This window comes from Amblyraja radiata, chromosome 1 (assembly GCF_010909765.2).
Source record: "Amblyraja radiata isolate CabotCenter1 chromosome 1, sAmbRad1.1.pri, whole genome shotgun sequence".
Classification (NCBI taxonomy): domain Eukaryota; kingdom Metazoa; phylum Chordata; class Chondrichthyes; order Rajiformes; family Rajidae; genus Amblyraja; species Amblyraja radiata.
The window spans coordinates 140,321,660-140,349,073 of record NC_045956.1 but is presented as its reverse complement, the minus strand read 5'-3'; the positions used below and the strand labels follow the sequence as shown (position 1 = coordinate 140,349,073).

The 27,414-nt window shown below is 42.7% G+C and overlaps 1 protein-coding gene across 1 annotated transcript in view; it reads right to left on the bottom strand.

Annotated features, from left to right (window-relative positions):
- The window catches only part of ca9 (carbonic anhydrase 9), an 88,350-nt gene that overhangs the window by 45,359 nt on the left and 15,577 nt on the right, over window positions 1-27,414 (bottom strand). The window contains exons 2-6 of the mRNA XM_033031579.1: window positions 23,589-23,618; window positions 22,606-22,773; window positions 20,095-20,237; window positions 18,537-18,629; window positions 11,258-11,324 (exon numbers count right to left, since the gene is read on the bottom strand). Coding sequence (XP_032887470.1) covers window positions 11,258-11,324; window positions 18,537-18,629; window positions 20,095-20,237; window positions 22,606-22,773; window positions 23,589-23,618 — 501 coding nt within the window. The remainder of the gene's footprint in view (window positions 1-11,257; window positions 11,325-18,536; window positions 18,630-20,094; window positions 20,238-22,605; window positions 22,774-23,588; window positions 23,619-27,414) is intronic.

Genomic DNA, 27,414 nt, shown 5'->3' with positions numbered 1-27,414 from the left:
CCCCGCCTTGCCCGCTCTCCACTGCTGCCGCTCAGCCCGTCCCTGCCCTGCCTGCTCGCTGCTGCCGATCGGCTCATCCCCGCCCTGCCCACCCACCTACCTGCCTGCCTGCTCGCTGCCGGGCTGGGCCGCAGGAGCGGGGGGGGGGGGTGGGGGGAATGGAGTTGGTGTTCGTCACGGTGGGCACCACGAGTTTCGACAAGCTGGTGGAGAAGATCTCCTCCGAGAGGGCCGTGAGGGTGAGTTACCGCAGCGGCGGTGGCAGCCATTCACCCCAGGGGGATGGGTAGACAAGACCGCCATCGCCGCAGAGGGCGGGCAGGAAAGAGGAGTGAGGGAGCGACAGACGGGACCAGGACCTCCACTGAACCCCCCCCGGTGGTGGGGGAGATGTAAGACAAGTTACTGTGAGGTGGGGAGAGAGGAGTCTATGAGTGTGGCAGGAGAGGCCGCGGTACAGGAAGCGGCGTCGCCATCCTGGCCTTGGAGTTGACTCACGGGAGACCAATCTGCGTGGCGCTAACTGATGGGAGGAGACCAATCTGCGCATGCGAGGTTTTAAAAGATTTTTAAACCTTAATAACTATAAAAAATATACCATAGATCGGAACAAAACTTGTTGCACTTGCAGCACAGGAGAATGGTGAGGTGGCGAAAAATCGTAGCACTATCGTGTACCGTTTTTGCGCAAATAGAAAAACCAAGCAAACCGGTAGAGCACAAGACCAGAGTTTCAGTTATGTATATATAATATTTATAGATAAGGGGGGAAAAGGGTAACTAGAGAGAGAGAGAGTTTAACCTCAGGAATCAAAGCGGTCACCTCTGTGTGGAGCCACAGGAGATGGGCATGGTTCTAAATGAGTATTTCTCCTCTGTATTTACCAAGGAGAAAGACAGGACAGAGGAAATTGGAGCAGTCACTGGAAGTGTCTTGAGAGCAGTCAGTGTTACTGTTGAAGAAGTACTGAAGGTACTGTCGTGTTTGAAGGTAGTGCAAGCAAGTGTGACTAGTGTAGCCGGGACATTGTTGGCCAGTGTGGGAGAGTTGGGCCGAAGGGCCTGTTTCCACACTGTATCACTACGACTCTAAATTGCCTACCCCTTATACTTAAATTGTGACCCCGGTTCTGGACTCCCAACATCGGGAACATTTTTCCTGTATCTCGCCTGTCCAAACCCTTAATAATTTAATCATTCTTGCGTTCTAAATGTTAACCCAACATACATTGCATTTGTAGGTTTACTTCTGAATTTTTCTTCAACGTTCAGTTATGTTTTATAAGTAGGTGTGTGAAGTGGTGTGAAAATATCTCCTGGGATTTACAGCTGCATCCACAGAAGCCGTGCTCTTAAACTGCAGTTCAAAATATTGTGCATGAGTCAAATTCTTTAGAGGAGGATGGAAGACAAAGTTGGATGATCAGCCATGATCATATTGAATGACCTACTCCTGCACCTATTTTCTATGTTTCTATGGTCTGGAACAAACGTGAGAAACAATAGAGAAAGGAGGGAAAAGGAATACGAAACAAAAACTCTATTTCATGCAGAAGCCTATTATTAAATCACAGAGGTTAAGTTAGATAGTCCACCTTCCCCCACAAAATAAATGTCATGTGGATCTTGAGTGATTACTTTGCATTTGTTCATTGGAATGTGTGGCAGCAGGTCAGCTTTGTGCTATCTATTTATATGAATGATCTCTGTGTGTACCCGGACCTAACCATACAACTCACTGGTCTGATGTATTAGCAGAGAACTTGCACCAATTACAATTCGTCTGCTCAGCTTAAAGCTCATAAAAGGGAAGTGAATTGTGGCTGGAGGTGTAGGATGCACACACAGGGTGGTGAGCATATGATGACTGTGATGATGCTGCCCACAGAATAGAGTCATAGAGTCATACAGCACGGAAACAGGCTCTTCGGCCCAACTGACCAAGATGCCCCATCTACGCTTGTCCCACCTGCCAATGTTTGGCCCCTATCTGTCTAAACCTTTCCTATCAATGTACATGTCCAAAATGTCTCATATTTTGTTTCAGTACCTGCATCAATAACCTCCTTAAGCTGCTAGTGCCATATACCCACCACCCTCTGTGTGAAGACTGATGTTTATATGGAAGAGGTTGTGTATTGAGAATCCTGCCAGGAGGCCTGAGTCTGTTACAGAACACGAAGGAAGCTGGGATCGACTTGGTTCATGTTCGGCTCAGTGGTATCCATTGTGGGGGGATGATTTTTTTTGTCTGTAAGTAATCCTGTTAGTCTTTGTCCAAGATGGCTGTCGGAAGGGAGAGTGGACGCTGGCGCGCTTTAGCTGCCGCTGCTCTCTCTTCACATTGTGTTTTTGATTTTTTGTTTTTGGACTGAATTCTGTTTTTAATTTGTGTTTCTGTGATGTCTTTATTATTTATTTTATTCTGATTATATGTTTTCTATTCCTGTTAATCTCTGTAAGGTGTCCTTGAGATTTCTGAAAGGCGCCCAAAAATAAAATTTATTATTATTATTATTATTAAAGAACATCTTCTCTGGCATTGAGATAGGGGGCCCCTTCTTTGGTGCACTTCTGAATCGAAACATCAACTTAGCCAATGTCTCAGTTTCAATTGCTGTGCCTCAAGCAGATATTCATTGCCTCGAGTGCTGCAACAAAAGCTCTCACTTGCACCATGCCAGCTCGGACTTCTGCCATCACAGCTGTGTCCCAGCACTCCAGGAATCCACAATATGTCCCAGCATTCCGTAAATCCCCACAATATCCCATCACTCCGGGAATCCACACAGTCCATTGACTCCTGAAATCCACACAGTCCCATCACTCCAGAAATCCTCACAATGTTCCAGCACTCTAGACGTCCACACAATATCCCAGCAATCCGGGAATCCACACCATGTTCCAGCACTCCACAAGTCCTCACCATGTTCCAGCACTCCACAAATCCTCACAATATCCCAGCACTGCGGGAATCCACACCATGTTCCAGCGCTTCAGTAATCCCCACAATGTACCAAAACTCCTGAAATCCCCACAATTTCCCATCACTCCAGAAAACTGATGTCTGACAGCCCAGACTGATGCAGTTGAGTCTACAGAAATGCTCGATGCATTCAACCAATGCCATCTGTAGTCTCCTTCAGTGACATCGGGAGCCTTCAGGTAGCTACTCTGTCACTGTGTGGAACTTACTGAGATACAGCAGTCACAAAGCACAGGCAGGCTAAAGATGGCTAAAGATGAGAAAGCCCGTTTCTGTTGTAATATCACAGAAGTAAGAAAGAACTTCTCCCAATTTTGTTAGTCCTTGCTATCTCCTCCCCTTCCTCAGTCCCCCTGCTGTCTCCTCCCATCCCCCAGCCTTCGGGCTCCTCCTCCTTTTTCCTTTCTTGTCCCCGCCCCCCCCACCCCCGATCAGTCTGAAGAAGGGGTTCGGCCCGAAACGTTGCCTATTTCCTTCGCTCCATAGATGCTGCTGCACCCGCTGAGTTTCTCCAGCTTTTTTGTGTACCTAAGAAAGAACTTCATTGTTCTGTTTGGGTACATATGACAATAAAACACTCTTGATACACATTCAGCTTATTTGTCCCGGTAAATAGAGAAACGGAGTGAATTCTTGTATATGCAGAGGCTGGCATACATCAAAATACTTTGCTCCTAGCTACAGCTTCAGTCGTGTGGAAATGCCTCGTCACATTGGTAGCTCTTGACACCGAGATCCTTGTCAAGAGTCACATGTGTTTAATTGTCAAATGTAGTGGCAATGGAAGGATGAAACTTACATGCTGCAGCATTACAGGCCCATTAATAAAAAAAGGAATAAGGAGAGGGTTAACCCATGTACACACATGCAGACTGGAGCACAATATCCCTGATCTGTCTGGTTGGTCATGAAGTGATGCTGGACCTCACCAGTTAAGCTTGTTATAGTGACTATTCTGGGAGGGAAGAGATAACAGGAATTGCTGAAACAAGATAAAGAACAATGCACATGCATTCCACAGTAAGACCCTTGGGGCAAGAAGTGACATCTCTCTGTACCAGGCTGGTAAGCCCGAGACATTGTGACTTGATTTAGGAATTAAGTAAAGATAAGAGTGCTTGCTGCAGCCAGGGCTATTCCTGTGGCAAATGTACGGCCTCAGCTGCTGCCACGATAGCCTCCGCTGTAAAGCACCAGGGGTCTGATTAGAGCAACAGCAAAGCTAAGTATGGAGGCCTGGTTAAGAGACAACCAGAGTATGAGGTGCTCATGCAATTCTAATAACTTCAGATCATGCATTTAACTGCTCCAACAGGGCGGCACAGTGCTACTATTGCTGTCTTACAGCGCCAGAAGCCCGGGTTCGATCCTGACTACGGGTGCTGCCTGTACGGAGTTTGTATGTTCTCTCTGGGACCATGTGGCTTTTCTCCAAGTGCTCTGGTTTCCTCCCACATTCCAAAGCCACATTGGAAGGTGGGAGAAAACCAGAGCACCTGGAGAAAAGCCACTTGGTCGCACATTCCAAATTCAAATTCCAAAGGTTAATTGGCCCCCCTAAATTATTGCAAGTGTGTAGGATTGGATAGCATAGAGCTAGTGTAAGGGTAATTGCTGGTCAGTGCAGACTCGGTGGGCCAAAGGGCCTGTTTCCACGCTGTATCTCTAAAACTAAAACTGGTTCAGTGCCGGTAACTGTATGTCTGCACATTGGATGGAAAATGTGCACTTTATCTGGAAATCTGTATGTCAAGTGCCATGTCCACAAGTATGGATGGGTTGAGGTATCCAATCTTGCTTGCAGCAGCATCACGGGCACATAGACTCAGAGAATATACATAAATATAAATTATACATAAATGCTACAAGACAATAAAAAAAAGACCAAGTGGGAAAAAAAAAGATATTTGAGTGAAAAACAGAATTAGAAAACAGGTCTTTAGTACAATAATGGTTAAGGGTTTCGGCCCGAAACGTTGCCTATTTCCTTCGCTCCATAGATGCTGCTGCACCCGCTGAGTTTCTCCAGCATTTTTGTGTACCAATGGTTAAGGATAGGGCTGGTCCACAAGTTAAAGTTCCAAACTGGGGCAAGGACAACTTTGATGGTATTATTCAGGAGCATCAAAAGTTGATTGGAGTAGGTTGCTTGTGGGGAAAGGGATGTCTGAAGAGTGGGAGGCTTTTGAAAGTGTGACAGTGAAAGTTCCAGGCACACTTGTTCCTGTAACGGTGAAAGGAAAGGTAGGTGGGAGCAAGGACGTTCGGATGATGAGACAAATTGAGGCTCTTGTCAGGAAAAAGAAAGAGGCATGGATCAGTTATAGGTAGCCAGAGTCAAGTGTATCCCTGGATGAGTACAGGGGATTGAGGAGTGTACTTAAGAAGGAAGTCAGGGGGGCAAAAAGGGGCATGAGATAGTTCCAGCAAATAAAACAATGAATCCAAAGAGATTTTATATTAATGGGAAAATGGTAACTAGAGAGAGAATAGGGCTCTTCATGAAACAAAGTGGCCATTTATGTGTGGAGCCAAAGAAGGCACAGGAAAAAGGCATGAACATCAAGGAATTTAGGAAAGTTAATGGTGATGTCTTGAAGACAGTCTGCATTGCAGTCAAAGCAGTGGTGGATGTCCTAAAATGTATGAGAGTAGGTAAATCTCTTCAGCCCGATTCAATATATCCAAGGATACTGTGGGAAGCTAAAAAATAAATTGAAGGAGTCCTGGCCGAGATATACAAATCATCGTTAGACCCAGGTGATGAGTCAGAATACTGGAGGGACTAATGTTGTGCTAATGTTTAAGAAGGGCTGCAAAGAAAAACCTGGGAATTGTAGACGTAAACCTTAGATTGGTTTTAGGAAAGTTATTGGAGAGGTTTCAGATGGATACCATATACATGCATTTGGAAAGACGAAAGTTGATTAAAGATAGTCAGCTTGATTTGGTGCATGGGAGATGGCACTCATGAATTTGATTGTCTTTTGAAGAAGGTTGATGAAGCCAAGACCATAGATGCAATCTATATGGTCTTCAACATAGCCTTTAAAAAGGTTCTACATAATAGGCTAAGGTACACAAAATTGCTGGGGAAACTCAACGGGTGCAGCAGCATCTATGGAGCGAAGGAAATAGGCGACGTTTCGGGCCGAAACCCTTCTTCAGACTTGACCACATAATAGGCTGTTCTGGGAGATTAGATTACATGGGATCCAAGGAGAGTCGGCTAACTATACACAGAATTGGCTTAATGATAGGAAGCAGGACTGGAGGTCTGTAATTAGTGGTGTGCCTCAGAAATTGGGCCTCATTGCTGTTTGTCATCTATATCAATGATTTAAATGAGAATGTTCAAGGCATGATTAGTAAGTTTGCAGATGACACCAAAGTGGTATGACAATGAAGATGGTTATCAAGAATTACAGCAGAATCTTGATCAACTGCGCAAACTGGACTGAGAAGTGGCCGATCGAGTTTGGAGTTCAGCCACATACATTAAATACAGCAATGGGTAATGGATTTCCACTAAGCTGAACAGAATCTTTTTTTCAGGTACATTTTGTTTGTTTTGTTGGTTTATAGTACACTAAGTATGTCACACCTGATAAAAAGCCTTTAAATTAGTACTGTGACCCAGGATGTCTGTCACTGAACATTGAGTGTTACAGCCTCTCAAACTATTTTTTTAAATTTCAAAATTAAACTTTATTCATAAAATAATTTACAAGAAATTCAAAATAATACATGGCTTTGATGTTTTCAAGAGATGGTTAGATATAGCCCTTAGGGCTAATGGAATCAAGGGATATGGGAAGAAAGCAGGAATGGGGTACTGATTTTAAATGATCAGCCATGATCATATTGAATAGCAGTGCTGGCTCGAAGGGCCGAATGGCCTACTCCTGCACTTATTTTCTATGTTTACTGGTATATTGGTCAACGAGGCCAGGAGCTTTGTAGGTAGAATGTATAAACTTGATGACACTATGAACTTGACAAGACTTGAACATATAGACTGGACGGTACTATTGATGTAAAGAAAGCCATGTATCATTTTGAATTTCTTGTAAATTATTTTATGAATGACATTTAAATTTGAAATGTAAAAAAATAGTTTAGCAGTGATCGCCGCAATAAAGGAAGCATTCCCATGGTGATTCATGTCCAGGTCAGTTTATGTTGTACTCTATAGTATAGCTACAAAAGGAACACAATACACTATAGTTACATTGATGTAATGTTCAACCAGTTTAAAGGTTTTTTGTTTGGTGTGACATGCTTAGTGTATTAGAAAACAACAAAGCAAACAAAATGTACCTGAAGAAAAGATTCTGTTCAGCGTAATGGAAATCCATTGCCCTCATCCATCAGCATTTTGCATTGAAGATGATATGTTATCTCAAATATTATCACCACATAATGGTGGCATTTATCATCATCATTCTTCACCGTCCTGCACTTAATATCCTAGTCACACAGGCAATGGAACACAAGTGACCTTAACAATAACATCTTTGTTTCACTCAGCAACTACATCAATGTGTTCCCAAACCAAGCTGTAGCAAATTTAGAAACAAGGAACTGCAGATGCCAGTTGACACAAAAGGACACAAAGTGCTGGAGCAAGTCAGTGGGTCAGGCAGCATCTCTGGAGAACATAGATAGGTGGAGTTTTGGGTTGGGACCCGCTGAGTTAAGAACTATATTTATTTCTATTGCTCCAGCTGTACTCCCCATCGTCCCAGTCTGGTCCTTTGATGGACATCCTGTCCACCTGTAACCTGTTAATTCCACTGAACTCAAAAACACCTTCAGCACTTGGAGCACTTGTTTCAACGACAATGGAAATTGCGTTTCATTGCCAGGATTTCACAGGCTCATTATCTCATGGCCCATTCGCACGTTGTACTAGTAGAAGTTTTCCAAACCTGGGAAAATAAACCAAACTGATGGAGGAAAACAGTGGGCCAGGTAGCAACTGTGGAGGGAAATAGAAAGACAATGCTTCACGATGAGACCCTTCTTCAGACTGATGTAGTTGAGGGGGGAGAGCTGGTACTGAGAGGTGAGGGGAAGGGATGGGGCAAGAATTTGAAAGTGATAAGTGGATTTGAGCAAGGAGAAGTTGATTGGCAGATGAGTTGGGTGGGGAGGAGATGAGTGGAGATGGTAACCAAGGCTGGAGGTGATGTGGAGAAGACAAGGGCGCAGATTGTGGAATCTAACAAAGAAGAAATATGGGGAGTGAAATGTAGAACCAGATAAAGGGATACTAGGTGGAAAACAATGAGGAGGGGAAGGTAGGTGGGGGGAGAGAGAGGGACATGAATTTGGACAATTCAATATTCATGCCATTCAGTTGTAGGGCAGTGGAGGAAGCAAAGGACAGACAGGTGGCACTGGGGGCTAGCTACTCGAGAGCTCCTGCTGGCCTTGACAGACTGAGAACAAGTGTTCGGTGAAGCAGTCTACACAGAGTCAGTTATATAGCACGGAAACAGGCCCTTCGGACCAACTTGCTCATGCAGACCAAGATGCCCAATCTAGTCATACCTGGTCCATATCCCTCTAAACATTTCCTATCCATGTACCCGAGCCTAACGTTTGTGCTGGGCAAGTTACGGGAGAGTATTCTGATGGATATGATATATTCTGTATGCATTTGGCTAGACAGGGGCTGATTTGGGACAGTGAGCATGGTTTTGTACGTGAGAGATTGTGTCTCACAAGTCTGATTGAGTTTTTTTTGAGAAAGTAACAAAAAAGGATGATGAAGGCAAAGCTGTGGAAGTTGTCTATATGGACTTCAGTAAAGCATTTGAGAAGGTTCCGCATGAAAGGCCGCGCTGGAAGGTTAGTTTGCATGGGATCCAGGGAGAGATAGCTGACAGGATAGTGAATTGGCTTCATGGAAGGAAGCAGAGGGTGATGGTGGAAGGTTGTTTTTTGGACTGGAGTCCTGTGATTAGTGGTGTGTCTCAAAGATCAATGTTGGGCCCATTGCTGTTGTAATGTTAGCCTCTTGTTCACTTTGGCAAGAGGAAGAAATTCCCACTGTCAGTCATACAGAATAGCTCACTGGGCAGTTCTTGGGAAGGGGCACTTGGAATTAAAAGCAGATAAGAGCAGTTGGCTTAAAAATGAATACATTACAGGTATCGGAAAATTGCTTGCAATTGTGCCATGACGCTTATAAAATTCCATGAGGGTTCTCCTGATGTAGTTGTAACTATGATGAGAGATAGGAAAACTACTATTAATAAGTTTGGATGGAAATTCATAAACAACAGCAGTAAAGTGGAAATTTAAGGAACTCTTTGAATGTTTTTTTGAAATAAATAGATTCATGTGCTAGGATATTTAAGGTTTAATTAGATAAGTAGCCTTAAAGATATTAAGTGATTTATTTTGCCACTAGTAAACCTATTTTTCTTAGGTATAATACCAGTTCAGAGTCACAACCTTGTACAGCAAAGAAATAGGGCCATCAGCACACTACATTCAGGAACCTTTTTACCCCTCTACACCAAACACACATAAGCCCTAAATAATGAATCATGCCATTGCCTTCTCCACCACATCTACTTGTGTTGATCTACACCATACTGTATAGCTTTGGACAACCTTCCTTGCTATCCACAACACCACCAACTTTCAGGTCTACAGCAAACATTTTGATCATACTACCTGCATTCACATCCACGTCACTAATATACATCACAAGGAACAAGGGTACAGCACCAACCCCTGCAGTACACTACTGGTTAGATATCCAATGAGAAAAACAGTTCTTCCACCACCACCCTGTGAGGCTGTTATAACCAAGTCAATTTTGTATCCCGTTAGCCAGCTTGGTATGGATCTCATGTGCCTTAAACTCTGGACCAGTCTACCACATGGGATCTTGCCAAATGCCTGACTAAAGTCCATTTTGGCAACATGTAACAACCTACCTTCAAAAATCTTCTTAATTACCTAATCAAAAATCATAACCAAATTAGCAACACAGGATTTCCCTGCACAAAATCATACTGACTATCCCCGATCGATCAGCACCAGGCTTTCCAAATATACCTAGTTTAGTCCAGATTATTATTCTGATAGTGCACTGAAGAAGAAAAACTGCATTTGTTCCCGAGTATAAACAACAGAACAATGAAGAGTTAAATTGCTGGAATACCTCTTCGCACATTTTTCTGCCCTTGCAAGCGAATAGATTTTTACCATAATTATCGGCCTTCCCTTTGCTGACTAATACTGAAATATTCGTAATCATTTAGATTCTGGGATCCTAATGGTACTGCATGGTACGGATGCATCAACAGTTATCAGCTACATCTGATAAGTTAGTGTTAAACAACCAAATCATTTGATTGATTAATTAGGTCAATTAACAAAAGCCATGGCAACAAGGCCCAATGAGCAGTGGCATGAAGAACACACAAGATATAACTACAGTGAATAGGGCAACTCAGCCCAATAGCAACAGAGCAAATATCAAGGGCCAGGGTGATAAATAACACTGGAATTGGAACAATAGGGCTATTGTTGTCACAGCTTAGTAAATTATGCCATTTTGTCTGACATTTTGATAACATAAAACCTTATCAAAAGATTTGGCAACTTCCTACCTGGCAGAAATTAACCAGAAACTATGCGTAATAACAGGAGGAAGTAGAGTCCCAACTCCTAATGGAGTTCTTGGATATATTTTGATCGCCTGGTTTGGTCAAATCTAGATTTCTTTCTTAACTTCCTACAAGCCTGGTTTTCTTCATCCCCCTTTCTCCATTATGTTCCTATTTAAAATGCTGTTCATTGGATTGTCTTCCAGTTCTGAAGGATTGTTCAAGAGTGAAATAGTAAATTGTCTGTTCTCCTCACATTTGCGGCTTGACACTGCACATTATGTTTTTGATGCAAAAATGTTACCATTAGCAATATTTTACTTTCTCTATGTATTTGTGAGTTTGTTGCACAGTTGATCAGCAACAGAAGAATGCTAGACATGCCAAAACACTCAACACTAGTGCAAATCTGTAGACTAAATGAAATAAATAATTTAAATGTCTTTGAAATTATACCCAACTTCTGGAAACTTTATTCAAGATATCCTGTAAGCTGTTGTAACTTGGTGGCAATAGTAATCGAATTAATGTGCCCTGCTGATTTTGAAACAACAGAAAACAATGTCGACAGTGTAGAAACTTGCGGTTGTCTATCTAAAGAGATAATTATTCTTGGTAATTTGAGCAAGCATGTAATTACCTTCTTGAGAAATGGCTTCCAGTTTATCAAAAATGTGATTGTAATTTTCATTATCATTTGGTCCAATCTGCAAAATGAGAACATTGAAACCATTTAAAAGTCTGACTAACAGGACACAGGATTTCATTGAATTAAATAGCTTTATTCATAGCAGAGACAGCAAATTAACAGCACAAAGTTCCGAAGCATCTCCAGAAGTCTTAACAATCACCTATGGTCATCATGCCACAAAGAAAAATAATAGGACAAATGACCAAAGGGCTAGGCATTAAAGGGGTGCCTAGATAAAGGAAAATAAAATAAAAAGAGTCAGGAAAGAATTCCTGAACTTAGGTGGACAAAGTGCTGGAGTAACTCAGCAGGTCAGGGAGCATCTCCGGAGAACATGAATAGTTGATGTTTCGGGGAGAGACCCGAGTTTGGGTCTCTCCCTGAAACATCAACTATTCATGTTCTCCGGAGTAAGAATTTAATTGTTCCATTTTGGTACATGTGACAATAAAACACTCTTAACTCTCGATAGAGGAATATAAAGCTACAGTAGATTACAGTGAAAGAGAGCAAGACCACAGAGAGATTTGTGAACGTGGAATTCATCAAACCAAGGCAATACTTAACTGGAAGCCACAATTGGCACAGACTGTAGGTTAACTAGACTCAGTGTGGAGGGGACATGGCAACAGATTGAGATGACTACAGTGTTAATGGGATGTTGACGGCAGGAAAGCTTTGGAACAATTCAACTCTTGTGATAAAAAGAGGGTTGGAATGAACAATGTTAAGAAGGCGCAGGAGACTAATGGTTTGAGCAATGGCATGGATGTGTTTGTAGTCTATCCTGCAAGATAAAAAAAGACACCCACATTTTGAAGCCTTGTTCATTTCTAGACAGTTGCCTGGGAACAGATTAGAGTAATGTCCCTGTCCCACTTAGGAAACCTGAATGGAAACCTCTGGAGACCCCCCCCCCCCCCCAAGGTTCCCAGAGGTTTTGGTCACTCTCCCTAATGGTCGAAAGTGGTTTCCGCGTAGTCGAGCTTCTTTTATGTTCCGGCGGTTAGTTCAAAGAATTCAAAACCGACCTCGACTAAAAATAGGTTGCCGTTTTAAAAACCGGTAATTTTTTAATCGAAGCTGGTTGCGATGCTAGTTGAAGGTGGTTACCGGAGGTTGCAGGTAGTGGAAGGTAAGACCTCCCTGGTGGAATAAAACTGGGTGAAAACAAGGTTAATATTAACATAAGCATGTGACCTCTGTCACTCCGGGGCTTCACTTCAGAATGATTTAAACAAAACCAAAAAAACCTGTGAGGCTTTTATTGTAAGAAAAAAAACTTTTCTCTGCTAAAAGAACTCTGCGACTATGATTGAGCACGCCCAGGAGTGACAGAGGTCACATGAGACATTGATGGAGCCTGAAGTATGCTCATGTGAGCAAGGGTGCAGCGTAGGTTTACAAGGTTAATTCCCAGGATGGCGGGACTGTCATAGGCTGAGAGAATGGAGCAGCTGGGCTTGTATACTCTGGAATTTAGAAGGATGAGAGTGTATCTTAATGAAACATAAGATTATTAAGGGTTTGGACGCGCTAGAGGCAGGAAACATGTTCCCGATCTCAGGGGAGTCCAGAACCAGGGGGCCACAGTTTAAGAATAAGGGGTAAGCCATTTAGAACGGAGGTGAGGAAACACTTTTTCACACAGAGAGTTGTGAGTCTGTGGAATTCTCTGCCTCGGTGGTGGAGGGCGGTGGAGGCCGGTTCTCTGGATACTTTCAAGAGAAAGCTAGATAGGGCTCTCAAAGATAGCGGAGTCGGGAGATATGGGGAGAAGGCAGGAATGGGGTACTGATTGGGGATGATCAGTCATGATCATGCATGTGTGGTCCCTACCATCTGGATAATGGTGTTGAGACATTGATGGAGGATGATGTGCTCAACCTAATCAAATGATCAAGAGATTGAGGACTAAATTCAGGTTGGAGTATTTATTACATCTGTTACAAGTGTACAGGATGTTATTCGTGATTTAGGTCAGAGTTGTTTAATCCAACTGCAGGGGCATAATTGGATAGGAATGCACTTATTTGGAAGGATTCATCAGGATGTATTCAAGAGAGTGTTAGATTTCGCTCTTAGGGCTAACAGATTCAAGGGATGTGGGGAGAAAGCAGGATTGGGGGAACTGATTTTGGATACAGAGAGTGGTGAATCTCTGGAATTCTCTGCCACAGAAGGTAGTTGAGGCCAGTTCATTGGCTATGTTTAAGGGGGAGTTAGATGTGGCCCTTGTGGCTGAAGGGATCAGGGGATATGGAGAGAAGGCAGGTACAGGATACTGAGTTGGATGATCAGCCATGATCATATTGAATGGCGATGCAGGCTCGATGGGCTGAATGGCCTACTCCTGCACCTATTTTCTATGTTTCTATGTATTCAGACCCATTGGGGTAGGAAGTGGTTTGCAAGTGACATGATGAACTGCAAGGTGCTGGAGGAACTCGATTGGGCAGCCTTTGTTGAGGGAATGGGCAGATGACGTTATGAGTCAAGACCCTGGTTCAGACCGATAGCAGTAGGGGGGAGAAAGCTGCAGGAGCAGGGCAAAATGTGGCGTGATAAATGGATACCGTGAAGGGGTTTATTGTCAAATGGATGGAGTAAGTGACAAAGGCTAGAGGTGAAACGGAGATAAAAAGGTACACGATAAGGAGAGGAGTGGTGTAAAATGTAATGCCGGTGGTAGGGATATGGGTGGGATGGAGGCAAGCGGAGGGGAAGAGGGATAAAGGGGGAAATGGGGAACTCGGAGATAGGAGATGAATGAACGGTGGAGCATAAAAGAACAGAATGACTGGGGGTGATGGGCCGGCAGTCGAGGTCGGGCAGGCGGTGGGTGCCGGAAGTCGGTCGAGGACGCGCCGCCAAGAACAAAGAAGGACTATTGGGGACTAAATGGAATACTTTGTAACTTTGTCAGCACCCTTGATGCGGAGACTCTTTGCATACTTGTGTTAGCAGAGCAAAGAATCTCACCGTGACATGTCAAATGTGACACTGAAGTATCATTCATTCATAAAGGAATTAGTTGGGAATGAGAGAGTGGAATGGGAGTGCAGTGGGGGCCATAGGGAAAAGTGGGTATTACTTGAAGTTTGGAGAATTCAAAAGTCATACCATTGTGTTGTAAGCTCCCCTAGTACAATATGAGGTGCTGTCCTCCAGTTTGACAATGGGGGAGACCCAGTACTGAAAGGTCATTATATGAATGGGAAAGGACGGTAAAATAGATTGTAACTGGGTGATGTGGTCGGCCTTGACGGACTGAGCGCAAGTATTTGGCAAAGCTGTTGAGTCTATGCTTGGCCTCATTGATAGAAAAGAGGCCACATTGAGGCTTGAAGAGATGCATACGAGCCTGTGTCTTACCTGGAAGGGCTGCAGATGTCCCTGTAAGGAAGTGAAAGAGGAGGCGTTGGGAGAGGTGTTCCATTCCCTACGTTTGCAGGGTGAAGGTACCTGGGAAAGGGGATGGGTTTTATGGGAAGAGATGAATGAACAAAGGAGAGGCAGAGGGAGTGGTATCCATGGAGATGGGAAGATGTGAGTGGTGGTGGGGGTCATGTTATCAGTGGTGAAAATGTTTGAGATTTGTGAAAGTGTTGGGTGCAGAGTCTGGTGGGTGATAGAGGATGACTGGGGGAACTCTATCCTTGTTCCATCTGGGGATTGGGGGTTGGGGATTGCGGGGGGGGGAGGGAGGAGGGATGGAGGAAGTGTGGTCGGAGTAACTGTGGGTTTGCAGCTGGCAACAAAGTATAGTCTGTCATGAGAGAGCGAAAGCACAATCAGAGATTGCATGGACATTAGTGGCCACTTGATAAAATCAACAAGGCAACCGGATATAATGGAGAAATAGTCGGGGACTGATGCCAGGATATATTTGGAACAAGGAATGGTCAACAAGTCCAACAAATAGACAGGGATAGCTGGGGCCCATGCAAAGCCCCCTGGCTACACCTTTGACTAAGAAAGTGAGAGAGACAAAAGAGGAGTTGTTATGGAGGAGGACAAGTTTTGCCAGGCAGAGGAGTATGTTAGACACAAAATGCTGGAGTAACTCAGCGGGACAGGCAGCATCTCTGGAGAGAAGGAATGGGTCGAGACCCTTCTTCAGACCCGTCCCAAAATGCCCCATTCCTTCTCTCCAGAGATGCTGCCTGTCCCGCTGGGTTACTCCAGCATTTTGTGTCTATCTTCAGTTTAAACCAGCATCTGCAGTTCCTTCCTCCACACTGGTAAATATCACCATCTCAAGTGAGAGAAATAAATTGTGATTATCAGCCTGTTAAGAAAGATCAGGAGCTTCTCCCAAGAATCCAACCTTTACTTTAAAGTAAGTGAGAGAATGTCTAGGCTGCAGACAAGTGACATTTTATATTGGCTTTTCCAAGTCCCTGTACATAGCAATAGGAGATGAAACGAATGCCTTCTCAACATGTTGGGAGACTCAAGCATGTTTACATTCTGGATTTATATGCTCTGCAGATTATGCAGTTGAAACTGCCCTTTTTACAACTTATTTTTATTGTAGACTTAACATTAGCTACATCCAGTCTTGCAAAGCACTAACAAAGCAACAAAACGCAGAGTTCATGGCAAAATCACCAGAACAAAGAGCCGATTCTTTAATCCAGCATTTCTGGCAGGGATCTGTGCCTGGGGGAATATAGACTATAATGCTATGGGCTTGATTCTCTGACCCAAATTCCCTGTGAATGCTGCTCCCCACGGAGAGCAAAGAGTGAGCCGTAATAAATCAGAGGCTGTCACACCAAAGGTTGTCCAGAGGTCTAAGGTAACTCTGTTCAGTATTACATTCCCAAGACATGAGGGGAACAGCTACTGGAAATCTTGCAGTGTTCAACACATGGCTAATCTCTGGTATCAAGTGCAGCTGGAAGATCAACAACTTGGTGAAAGATGCTCATTGGTCAGCCTGTAACTTGTTGGCCTCCTAGCAAAGTGAAACGTATATCAAGGAATGTTGCCGACTGGCCTATTCCAGACTGTAGGAGTATGTGCTGAGGGACTCACTGAAGCTTGGTGCACTGAAGCTGAGGGACTCACTGAAGGCTCTGTGGGGGGGAGGGGGGGAGAGACACCTCTTAAACAAGGAAAGGGATATCATCCCAGGGGGTCATATGAGTAGTAAAGGTGTTTTTTTTTTGTTTAAACATAACTGTGAATACTGCTGAGTATGACACTAATGAACGTATAGACACTGCAAATGTATAGAGCTTTTGCAGTTTTTATGTATATATTTTTTATTCTGAATAAAATTTATGTTTCGAAAACATCCCTGCTAGCAGCAGTAGGACAACTTTTAAAATCATAGATTCCTTAACATGTTAAGAAAAACAAATGAGACTGGACTTTCTCTTGATGTAAGTGACTAGACATAACTGCCAGAGTCCCATTTCTAGCTGAGCTGTGACCACAAGGCTATCTCTTGCATTACAAATTGCTAACAAATCTGTATCAGCACTGAATTCTCATTGAAATTCCTCATGCAGATTCATTCTTATCTAGAATAATCACCAGGGCAAGATTAGGGATGCAAAACGTTTGTTATTCAAATATCAACCTAATGTTGTGTAAATAAATTTGACAGAAGGCTAAAATCGAGAGTTGAGTGGAATTCTACGTGGATCTTGTAGAATTGATCTGCCAGCATTGAGCAAAGCACAAAGTACAGGATACTGAGTTGGATGATCAGCCATGATCATATTGAATGGCGGTGCTGGCTCGATGGGTCGAATGGCCTACTCCTGCACCTATTTTCTATGTTTCTAAAGTGCTGAAGGAACTCAATGGGTCAGGCAGCATCCGTGGAAGGAATGGAGAGGTGATGTTTTGGGTCGGGACCATTTCTTCAGACTGATTTTCAGGAATGAGTTTCCACTCATAATTCCATATCAGTTTTATCTGTGAAACTTTAATGTATTTCCACCTTCAAATCCTCCCTACCCTTCACTCATGGCACACATTCAGCAGTCTGGTCTCGATGTTCTTACATTTCTTACCCAAATCTTTGTGTTGTTTAGGAAGGAACTGCAGATTGCTGGTTTACACCAAAGATAGACACAAAATGCTGGAGTAACTCAGCTGGACAGGCAGCATCTCTGGAGAGAAGGAATGGGTGAAGTTTGGGGTCGAGACCCTTCTTCAGAATGGAGAGGGAGCATCTCAAACTCAAATGGCACCCATTCCTGCTCTCCAGAGATGCTGCATCACGCTGAGTTACTCCAGAATTTTGTGTCTATCTTTCTATTGTTTTATCCTTTAAGCGTACCGCTTTGAACAAAAGTTCTTTTGTCACTCCGAATTGTTTCTTCTTGGCCCATCACCAATTTGCTTCGAACAATCCTTTGTGAGCAGCCATCATTTTATCCCCCGTTCATATTTTCCACTGTGGCTGCACAATGTGCAGCTTGTAGAGCATTTGCCTCAAGTCCAGAGACCCGACCTCTGATCTTATTTTGTAGAGTTTGCAGGTCTTCCCTAATGTATGTGTTTCATTCAGATGTTTTGATTTCTCCCTAAATATGTGGTAGAATAATTGGTCACTGTGAATTGATCCAAGTGTGAAGGTGAGTGGTAAAATTTGGTAGCAGTCGATGAGAATGTGAGGAGAATTTTTTTTTTTTTTCCAAATGGGATGAATGGCCAAGAGTGTTTTATTGTCATATGTCCCAGACAGAACAATGAAACTATTACTCACAGCAGCACCACAGAGTATGTAAACATGTAAACCTCTGTACTATGTTTCCTGCACTGCACCTTTCAAATTCCACATATGGCAGCGTAATGAACAATGTCCATGTAAAACATTCACATTTTCCAGCATCTGCAGTTCCTTCTTAAACACTCTGTGCTATGTAATGGCATCAATGCAAGATTCCTCTCCCCCTCTTCCTCCAGTTTCCATGTCAGTAAGCATGAATGATTAATTTCAAATTAATCCACATCTATTTTGATCTCATGTGTGCGCATTAATTTATTATTGAACAAGAATGCATTGAACTTGCGATTAATCAGCACGCTATTTTGTTAAATGAACCAAACACCGCTATTAAATATTTGTGGATTCAGAGAAAGAAATATTTGTGTTTGAATTCAGCTGAAGAAAATGAATCAGACGAGGGAGAGATTTAAAAAAAATTAGTGAAAATCAGACTCATACAACGAATGAGTAAGTGATATGTCACCCACATCTTACCTGAAACAGTACTGCCAGAACTGCAAGACCATCTGCTTTCTGTGCTGCACCTCTCAAACTTCCATATTTGGCAGCGTAATGAACAATGTGCATCTGAAACAAACAAGTTACCCCTGTGACGATCCCGGCTTTGATTCCAGTTGCGCTTCATGTATATTGTTGTGATAATGCCAGATTGGTTAATGGTCTGATCGAGACTAGTTCTAAACACACCAGCTTCATTGTGCAGCTGTACATAGAAATATAGACATAGAAATTAGGTGCAGGAGTAGGCCATTCGGCCCTTCGAGCCTGCACCGCCATTCAATATGATCATGGCTGATCATCCAACTCAGTATCCTGTACCTGCCTTCTCTCCATACCCCCTGATACCTTTAGCCACAAGGGCCACATCTAACTCCCTCTTAAATATAGCAATGTATTGTAATGAACAATGTAATGAACTACTTTTGGATTGGCATGTGGCTATGCAGGGAATGGAGGGATATGGATCATGTGCTGGCAGATGAGATAGGTTTATCTTGGCGTTATGCGCAGCACAAATATTGTGGGCCGATGAGCCTATTCCTATGCTGTACTTTTCTATGTTTCTTTCCTTCATTTTCAAGCCGTATGGGAACGTTGTCATCTTTTATCTGTATTGGCAAATATTACTCTTATCACAAAATAAGGCATAAAAATTGCTGGAAGAATTCTGCAGGTCAAGCAACATCTCTGGACGCGGAGGGATGGTCATCATTTCAGGTCTAGACACTACAATAGGATGGAGAATTATAGAGGGAAGAACACCAGTATAAAGAAGTCGGGGTAGGGGTGAGACGGAGATTGGTAGGTGATGTGGAACTAGGTGAAGTGGGATTGATGAGCAGATGAAGCCAGGTGAGGCAGAGGCTGGTGGGTGATAGGTGGAAACAGCGGTCCATTGAATTATGCTGCATTTGGGATTGGCTGTAAAATAATATCTTTGAGGTAGCGACCTTGTTATTAACTGCTCTCTGGGTCACAACAATGGAATAATTCTCTGCTGAGACTTGGCAATCTAATCTGGAGAAGCCCTTGGAATAACAGCCATGTTGTGCAGCAGTTCCAATATCTGTACCGTTTTTCACCACAAGTTTGCAAAGAAACCCATCCTGACAAAATAACTCATACCTGAAACATTAACTCTAGTTTCTCTTTCCATCGATGATACCCAACCTGCTGAGATTTTACTTTTTATATCAGATTTCCAGCATCAAAAGTTTTAACAAAATTAAAAAAAAAAAAACACTACAACAACCTGGATAAAAAAAAATTATTTAAAAAAAAAAATATTGCCTGGAATTCTGCACAGTTCCAGTCCGAGCCAATGTTTGGAGTGAACATTTTCTGACATGAGGTCAGTGGTGTAGACGTATACTAGTAGTACATTGTGTTCAAACAGGACAGGAGGCCTCGGTGCACTGTTGGCTGATGGTGAGGGGATTGTGGAGTGCAAGGAAGATCCAAGGCTTTGTGAGAATTGACAAAATAGTTACTGAACTTTGGATGATACAAAAACAAATGCTTGTAACCTTACCTCAGCAACATACCGGATACCATCTACTGTGTGCTCTGCTCCTGGAGAGCTTTCTGTTCCCCAGTGAAAATGCAGCTGACTTGCCAAATATTTCTGTGGGAACGTATTGCTTATGCTCATCGACTCTGGGAGGGAAAGTTGAACTTGAAAAACAAAAGCACAATGTTATCAGCCTTTTCTCCAAAACAAGGGGAAAACATATGTGACAGCTCTAACAGGCTATTTAACACTGAATTAGTACTGATAAAAGCCTGAAATTACACCTTGCTTCTGTTTCAATGATGCTTAAAGTTACATTTTATTGCAAAAATAAAGTGCATCGTATTGGGGAAAAAGAAAGTGTTAGAAAAATTGTACTTTCAATTTTCACTTGCACCAGCCATAATTAAACACTGACATGGAGTTATACACAGCATAAAACAAGGCAGAGAAACATGTAGAAATAAGGAACTGCAGATGCTGGGGTAACTCAACAGGTCAGGTGGCATTTCTGGAGAGCATGGATAGGTGAAGTTCTGAAGTCAATGGGTCTGCCAGGCCAATCCGGTTTATGAATTTCGGGATGGAGATCAAAGTGGGCAATGTGGAGCTGGGAACAATAAGGTTGGAAGCTGTGGAGGGAAGATCGCCTGAGGTGATGAGATCGGAAACAGTCTGATAGATTATGGTCTGGTGTTCATCTGTGGGGTCATGGTCAAGGGGATGGCATGATGAGATGTTCGAGAGCTGACACCTGGCCTCAGTGTGATAGAGGTCAGTGTCAGCCTGCCAGACTACAGCAGCACCTCCCTTGTCAACCAGTTGAAGAACAATGTTGTGCTTGTTGAGAGTGAGTGGATGACTGTGTTCAGAAGGGGTGAGATTGGAATGGGTAAGGGAAGTGGTGAAGCCAAAACTGTTCATGTCGTGCCAGCAATTGGCCATCTAGTCCAGCAGGTGTATGCTCTCTACACAAACTTCATCCAATCGATTCATTACATTTACAATTCAAAAATATTTCCTTCAAGAGCTACCACGTTACATGCCACAAAACACAACGTGCTGGAGGAAGTCAGCAGGTCAGTCAGCATCTGTGGAGGGAACATGTGAGAACGTTTAATACATCGTAACTATTGCATGCACCCCACCTCCACGCTACATATTGCGCAAACAATAAGTATAGAAAACGAAACCAATAAATATCACCTAACACTTCTGTTTAATAGTGCCCAGCAAATGTATCCATATTAAGTGCAAAACATGCCTTTGCACAAAATATGAACAGAGAAATTGTAACTTGGACAACTTGTGTGAAAGAGCGTGTAACAGTTTTTTAGTGAAATATAGCAATTAATGTTTTAGTGGGACATGGTGGTGCAGCTACATAAATCCATATTGATGATTTGGATAAAGGGACTGAGTATATTATAATCAAATTGGCCTGTAATATTGGTGGGTGAGCAAGTTGCGAAAAGGACACGAGGAGCCTGGTGAGGGATATGTAGGTCCACCACTGATTTTCCCGCAAATCCGTTCCCATAGCCTATTTCCGTAGCCCACTTTACGGTCTCATATCTCGGCTCCTCGGTAGCTTAGCCGGACCGTTCCAATACTGTTGGACTCCTTTCAGAGGCTGTGACCTCTGTTGGTTCGGCAAAATGGATTATCCAGAAAGTCTCTGGAATACCTGTACATGGATTACACGAGTGGACAGCAATTTGGCAGATGACGAATAGTGTGGGAACATGTGAAAACGTTTAATACATCGTAACTATTGCATGCATCCCTTGGCATCACCAATTTTGGATGATTGTGCTACTCGCAGTTCACCAGCAAGTCACTGGGATTAGGGTCGAGGTGGACATTTCTAATTCATTTACGTGGAAGAATAGTTTCAGACAGATTCAGAAGCAGCAGTCAGCTTTTAAATAAATAAAAGCTTTAGATACCAATTGCTGGGAAGATTAAAATAACTTTTTGTTCCTTCATGTACAAGGGTTACAAAAATATTTAAGTTTGTGGTTGTGACATAGAGGTTGTGGGAAAATTCATTTCTATACTTCACCGCAAAACCTGTTACACACACGTTGTCCAAATGACAATTTCTCTGGTCATATTTAGTGCAAAGGCATGTTTTGCACTTAATATGAATACATTTCCTGAACACCATTAAACAGAAGTGTTAGATCATGTTTATTCTGCCACAAGTACGGCCCAACACAATGTTAAATGAATACTGCATTTTTTTAAAAAAGCTTCTTATTAATAAAAATCATACCATTTATAGTAAACAGGAAATACCACTTGCAAAGAGAAATTCAATACAAAACAGGAAAATCATCTGAGGAAATAAAGTGTTGGAGGGAACTGCAGATGCTGGTTTACACTGAACATACACAAAATGCTGAAATAACAGTGGGACATGCAGCATCTCTGGATAGAAGGAATGGGTGACGTTTCAGGTCGAGACCTTTCTTCAAAATGAAATGGGCGAATGACAAACTAAAAGGAACATCACAGTTTTGGACTTACCTGTGTGTCCATTATTAGTTAAATTGAGTAAAGTTGTTTCTGGTAAACTATATCCCTCAAGAGTGATTTTAGGAAGGTTTTTGTTGACAATGGTTTTGCTGATTTCAACGTTGATTGGAGATTGTGATTTCCCATCACATTTCTGATAGTCTTCCCTCCAGTCTTGATCTGGGGAAACCACAAACCTTCATTGGATGTGCTTTACTAGAGATACTGGGCAAACTATGTATTATCACTGTTATATGGAGAATTAGCAGTTACATTTTATATACAGACATTCCCAGATTTATGAAAGCCTCGTCCTGCAGACACTTACGCAAGTTGAATGTTACGATAGTGCTACCATGCACGCATACATTTACTATTTGATGCAGTTTATGCTCGTTCCCTGTTATGCAAGTCGGGTATTTACAACATTTTTATACTATTCCTAATCTTTACTAATTTAAATTTATACAGGATTGTCCCTCCATTAAAGATAGTGGATGTAAATTTAATGTTGGGGCGGAGACATTTCATTTTAAGATATACTGTAATTTAGATCCAACAACAAACATTAAAAGCGGATCCATCGACAGTGTGCACAGCATAACATCCGTGACTATTTGAGCCATAAAACCCATAGGACATAGGAACAGAATTAGGCCATTCGGTCCATCGAGTCTGCTCCGCGATTCAATCATGGCTGATCTATCTTTCCCTCTCAACCCCATTCTCCCGCCTTCACCCCGTAATCTTAGACATTCTTGAGCCATCATTGTCAGACAGGGTGACTTTGGAAGGTGGTTGTTCAAATAGGAGTTCTGCGATCAAGAAACATCCGGGAAGAAATTCCTATCACTGTTCTTTAATGAGCAGCTGCTCTCTTTGTACAATTTTGTAACAATGTCAAACAAACAACTATTGTCGTTAATTATTAATCTTTGATGTTCCTTTCAAGGTTAACATAAAATCAAACTGTCTATTCAAACAAACATTATTACCTGAATAGCCCCAATGTTCCTGTGAAGGACCTTGTGAGGAAGAGAAAAGAATCATTAGTGATTAAGAAAGTCAACAGTTTCAAAGAAATATAACTTTGGGCGAGTTTGCCACTAACCACTCGCCCATCCTCCTTATACACCTTGTGTAAAAGTAACTGCAGATGCTGGTTTAAACCCGAAGATAAACGCAAAAGCTGGAGTAACTCAGCTGGACAGGCAGCATCTCTGGAGAGAAGGAATGGGTGACGTTTTGGGTCGAGGCTCTTCTTCAGATGTCCATCTCCTTGTACACCTTCTTTGATGAAGAGTTCCACCCAACCTGACTCTCTGTAACTGGAAGGTAAACCAGGCAGCCCCCATATTACGAGCAGGCCTCAGCATTGTATCCAGAGTCCCTGCACTCCACGATGTACACATAGCTTCCAGCAATCAAAACTTTAGTGAACGGCACAGGCAGACAGTATCAGGGTGAGAAATCCAAAAGTAGTTTCAGCTGAAGCATAATTAAAGGATGGTAAATATCTAGGTCAGAATACGCAGTTGTAATTTTAACTCCATTATAAAGTTGTTGTTAGACAAACATGCTGGAGTAACTCAGTGGGCGAGGCAGCATCTATGGAGGGAAGGAATGGGCGCCCATTCCTTCCCTCTGAGATGTTGCCTCACCCACTGAGTTACTCTAGCATTTTGTGTCTACCTTTGAATTAAACCAGCATCTGCAGCACCAGCTCAACCCGAAACATCACCAATTCCTTTTCTCCAGTTCTGCAGTTCTTTCGTCTATAAAAAGTTGTTGTTTAGTTTATTGTCACGTGTACAGAGGTACAGTGACAAGCTTTTGTTGTGTGCTATCCAGTCAGCAGAAAGACAATACATGATTACAATCGAGCCATTTACAGTGTATAGTTACATAAGGGAATAATATTTAGTGCAAGGTAAAGCTAGCAAAGTCCGATCAAGGATAGTTCGGGGGTCACCAAAGAGGTAGATGGTAGCTCAGATAGACAGTGGATAAAGCGATGGACAGGCAGCATCTCTGGAGGGAAGGAATGGTGATAGTTTATGTCGAGACCCAGCTCAACCAGAAACATCACCAATTCCTTTTCTCCTGAGATGTTGCTTGTTCTGCTGAGTTACTCCAGCATGCTGTTACCATCTTCAGTTTAGACCAGCAGCTGCAGTTCCTTCCTACACCGATAGTAGTTCAGCACTGCTCTCTGGTTGCGATAGGGTGATTCAGTTGCCTGATACCAGCTGGGAAGAAAGTGTCCCTGAATCTGGAGTCCCACATTTGATTCAATTTACATTTTCATTTTACAAATCTTGTAATACATTAACATTGGAAACACAAATGTAATCTCATTGTAATTACATGCCCTTTCAAACGTGTTGCCGACCATCTCCACGACGGTAATAGAACAACAGGATACCAGTTTTAATGGGTAGTTTTCATTGCTAATATTTTTAAAAGAACTGATAATTCTTTTGATAGATGCTGCCTCGCCCACTGAGTTACTCCAGCATGTTTGTCTAACAACAACTTTATAATGGAGTTAAAATTACAACTGCGTATTCTGACCTAGATATTTACCATCCTTTAATTATGCTTCAGCTGAAACTACTTTTGGATTTCTCACCCTGATACTGTCTGCCTGTGCCGTTCACTAAAGTTTTGATTGCTGGAAGCTATGTGTACATCGTGGAGTGCAGGGACTCTGGATACAATGCTGAGGCCTGCTCGTTACTCGGGAAATTGATGAGGGTAAAGCAGTGGATGTTGTGTATATGGACTTCAGTAAGGCCTTTGACAAGGTTCCTCATGGAAGGTTGGTTAAGAAGGTTCAATGGTTGGGTATTAATGGTGGAGTAGCAAGATGGATTCAACAGTGGCTGAATGGGAGATGCCAGAGAGTAATGGTGGATGGTTGTTTGTCAGGTTGGAGGCCAGTGACGAGTGGGGTGCCACAGGGATCTGTGTTGGGTCCACTATTGTTTGTCATGTACATCAATGATCTAGACGATGGTGTGGTAAATTGGATTAGTAAGTATGCAGATGATACTAAGATAGGTGGGGTTGCGGGTAATGAAGTAGAGTTTCAAAGTCTACAGAGAGATTTATGCCAGTTGGAAGAGTGGGCTGAACGATGGCAGATGGAGTTTAATGCTGATAAGTGTGAGGTGCTACATCTTGGCAGGACAAATCAAAATAGGACGTACATGGTAAATGGTAGGGAATTGAAGAATGTAGGTGAACAGAGGGATCTGGGAATAACTGTGCACAGTTCCATGAAAGTGGAATCTCATGTAGATAGGGTGGTAAAGAAAGCTTTTGGTGTGCTGGCCTTTATAAATCAGAGCATTGAGTATAGAAGTTGGGATGTAATGTTAAAATTGTACAAGGCATTGGTGAGGCCAATTCTGGAGTATGGTGTACAATTTTGGTCGCCTAATTATAGGAAGGATGTCAACAAAATAGAGAGAGTACAGAGGAGATTTACTAGAATGTTGCCTGGGTTTCAGCAACTACGTTACAGAGAAAGGTTGAACAAGTTAGGGCTTTATTCTTTGGAGCGCAGAAGGTTAAGGGGGGACTTGATAGAGGTTTTTAAAATGATGAGAGGGATAGACAGAGTTGACGTGGAAAAGCTTTTCCCACTGAGAGTAGGGAAGATTCAAACAAGGGGACATGACTTGAGAATTAAGGGACTGAAGTTTAGGGGTAACATGAGGGGGAACTTCTTTACTCAGAGAGTGGTAGCTGTGTGGAATGAGCTTCCAGTGAAGGTGGTGGAGGCAGGTTCGTTTTTATCATTTAAAAATAAATTGGATAGTTATATGGATGGGAAAGGAATGGAGGGTTATGGTCTGAGCGCAGGTATATGGGACTAGGGGAGATTATGTGTTCGGCACGGACTAGAGGGGTCGAGATGGCCTGTTTCCGTGCTGTAATTGTTATATGGTTATATGGTTATAATGGGATAAATTAAGAACAATATTTAATATAACTCTAATCTGTTTCTTATAACTTTGAACAAGAGTTTACATGAATTGTGCAGCTTTTAGGCAAGACATGATTAGCTGGTGGATAATTGGAAAAGAAAAGAGTAGGCCATTCGGCCCTTCGAGCCTGCACCGCCATTCAATATGATCATGGCTGATCATCCAACTCAGTATCCCGTACCTGCCTTCTCTCCATACCCTCTGATCCCCTTAGCCACAAGGGCCACATCTAACTCCCTCTTAAATATAGCCAATGAACTGGCCTCGACTACCCTCTGTGGCAGAGAGTTCCAGAGATTCACCACTCTCTGTGTGAAAAAAGTTCTTCTCATCTCAGTTTTAAAGGATTTCCCCCTTATCCTTAAGCTGTGACCCCTTGTCCTGGACTTCCCCAACATCGGGAGCAATCTTCCTGCATCTAGCCTGTCCAACCCCTTAAGAATTTTATAAGTTTCTATAAGATCCCCTCTCAATCTCCTAAATTCTAGAGAGTATAAACCAAGTCTATCCAGTCTTTCTTCATAAGACAGTCCTGACATCCCAGGAATCAGTCTGGTGAACCTTCTCTGCACTCCCTCTATGGCAATAATGTCCTTCCTCAGATTTGGAGACCAAAACTGTACGCAATACTCCAGGTGTGGTCTCACCAAGACCCTGTACAACTGCAGTAGAACCTCCCTGCTCCTATACTCAAATCCTTTTGCTATGAAAGCTAACATACCATTCGCTTTTTTCACTGCCTGCTGCACCTGCATGCCTACTTTCAATGACTGGTGTACCATGACACCCAGGTCTCGCTGCATCTCCCCTTTTCCTAGTCGGCCAC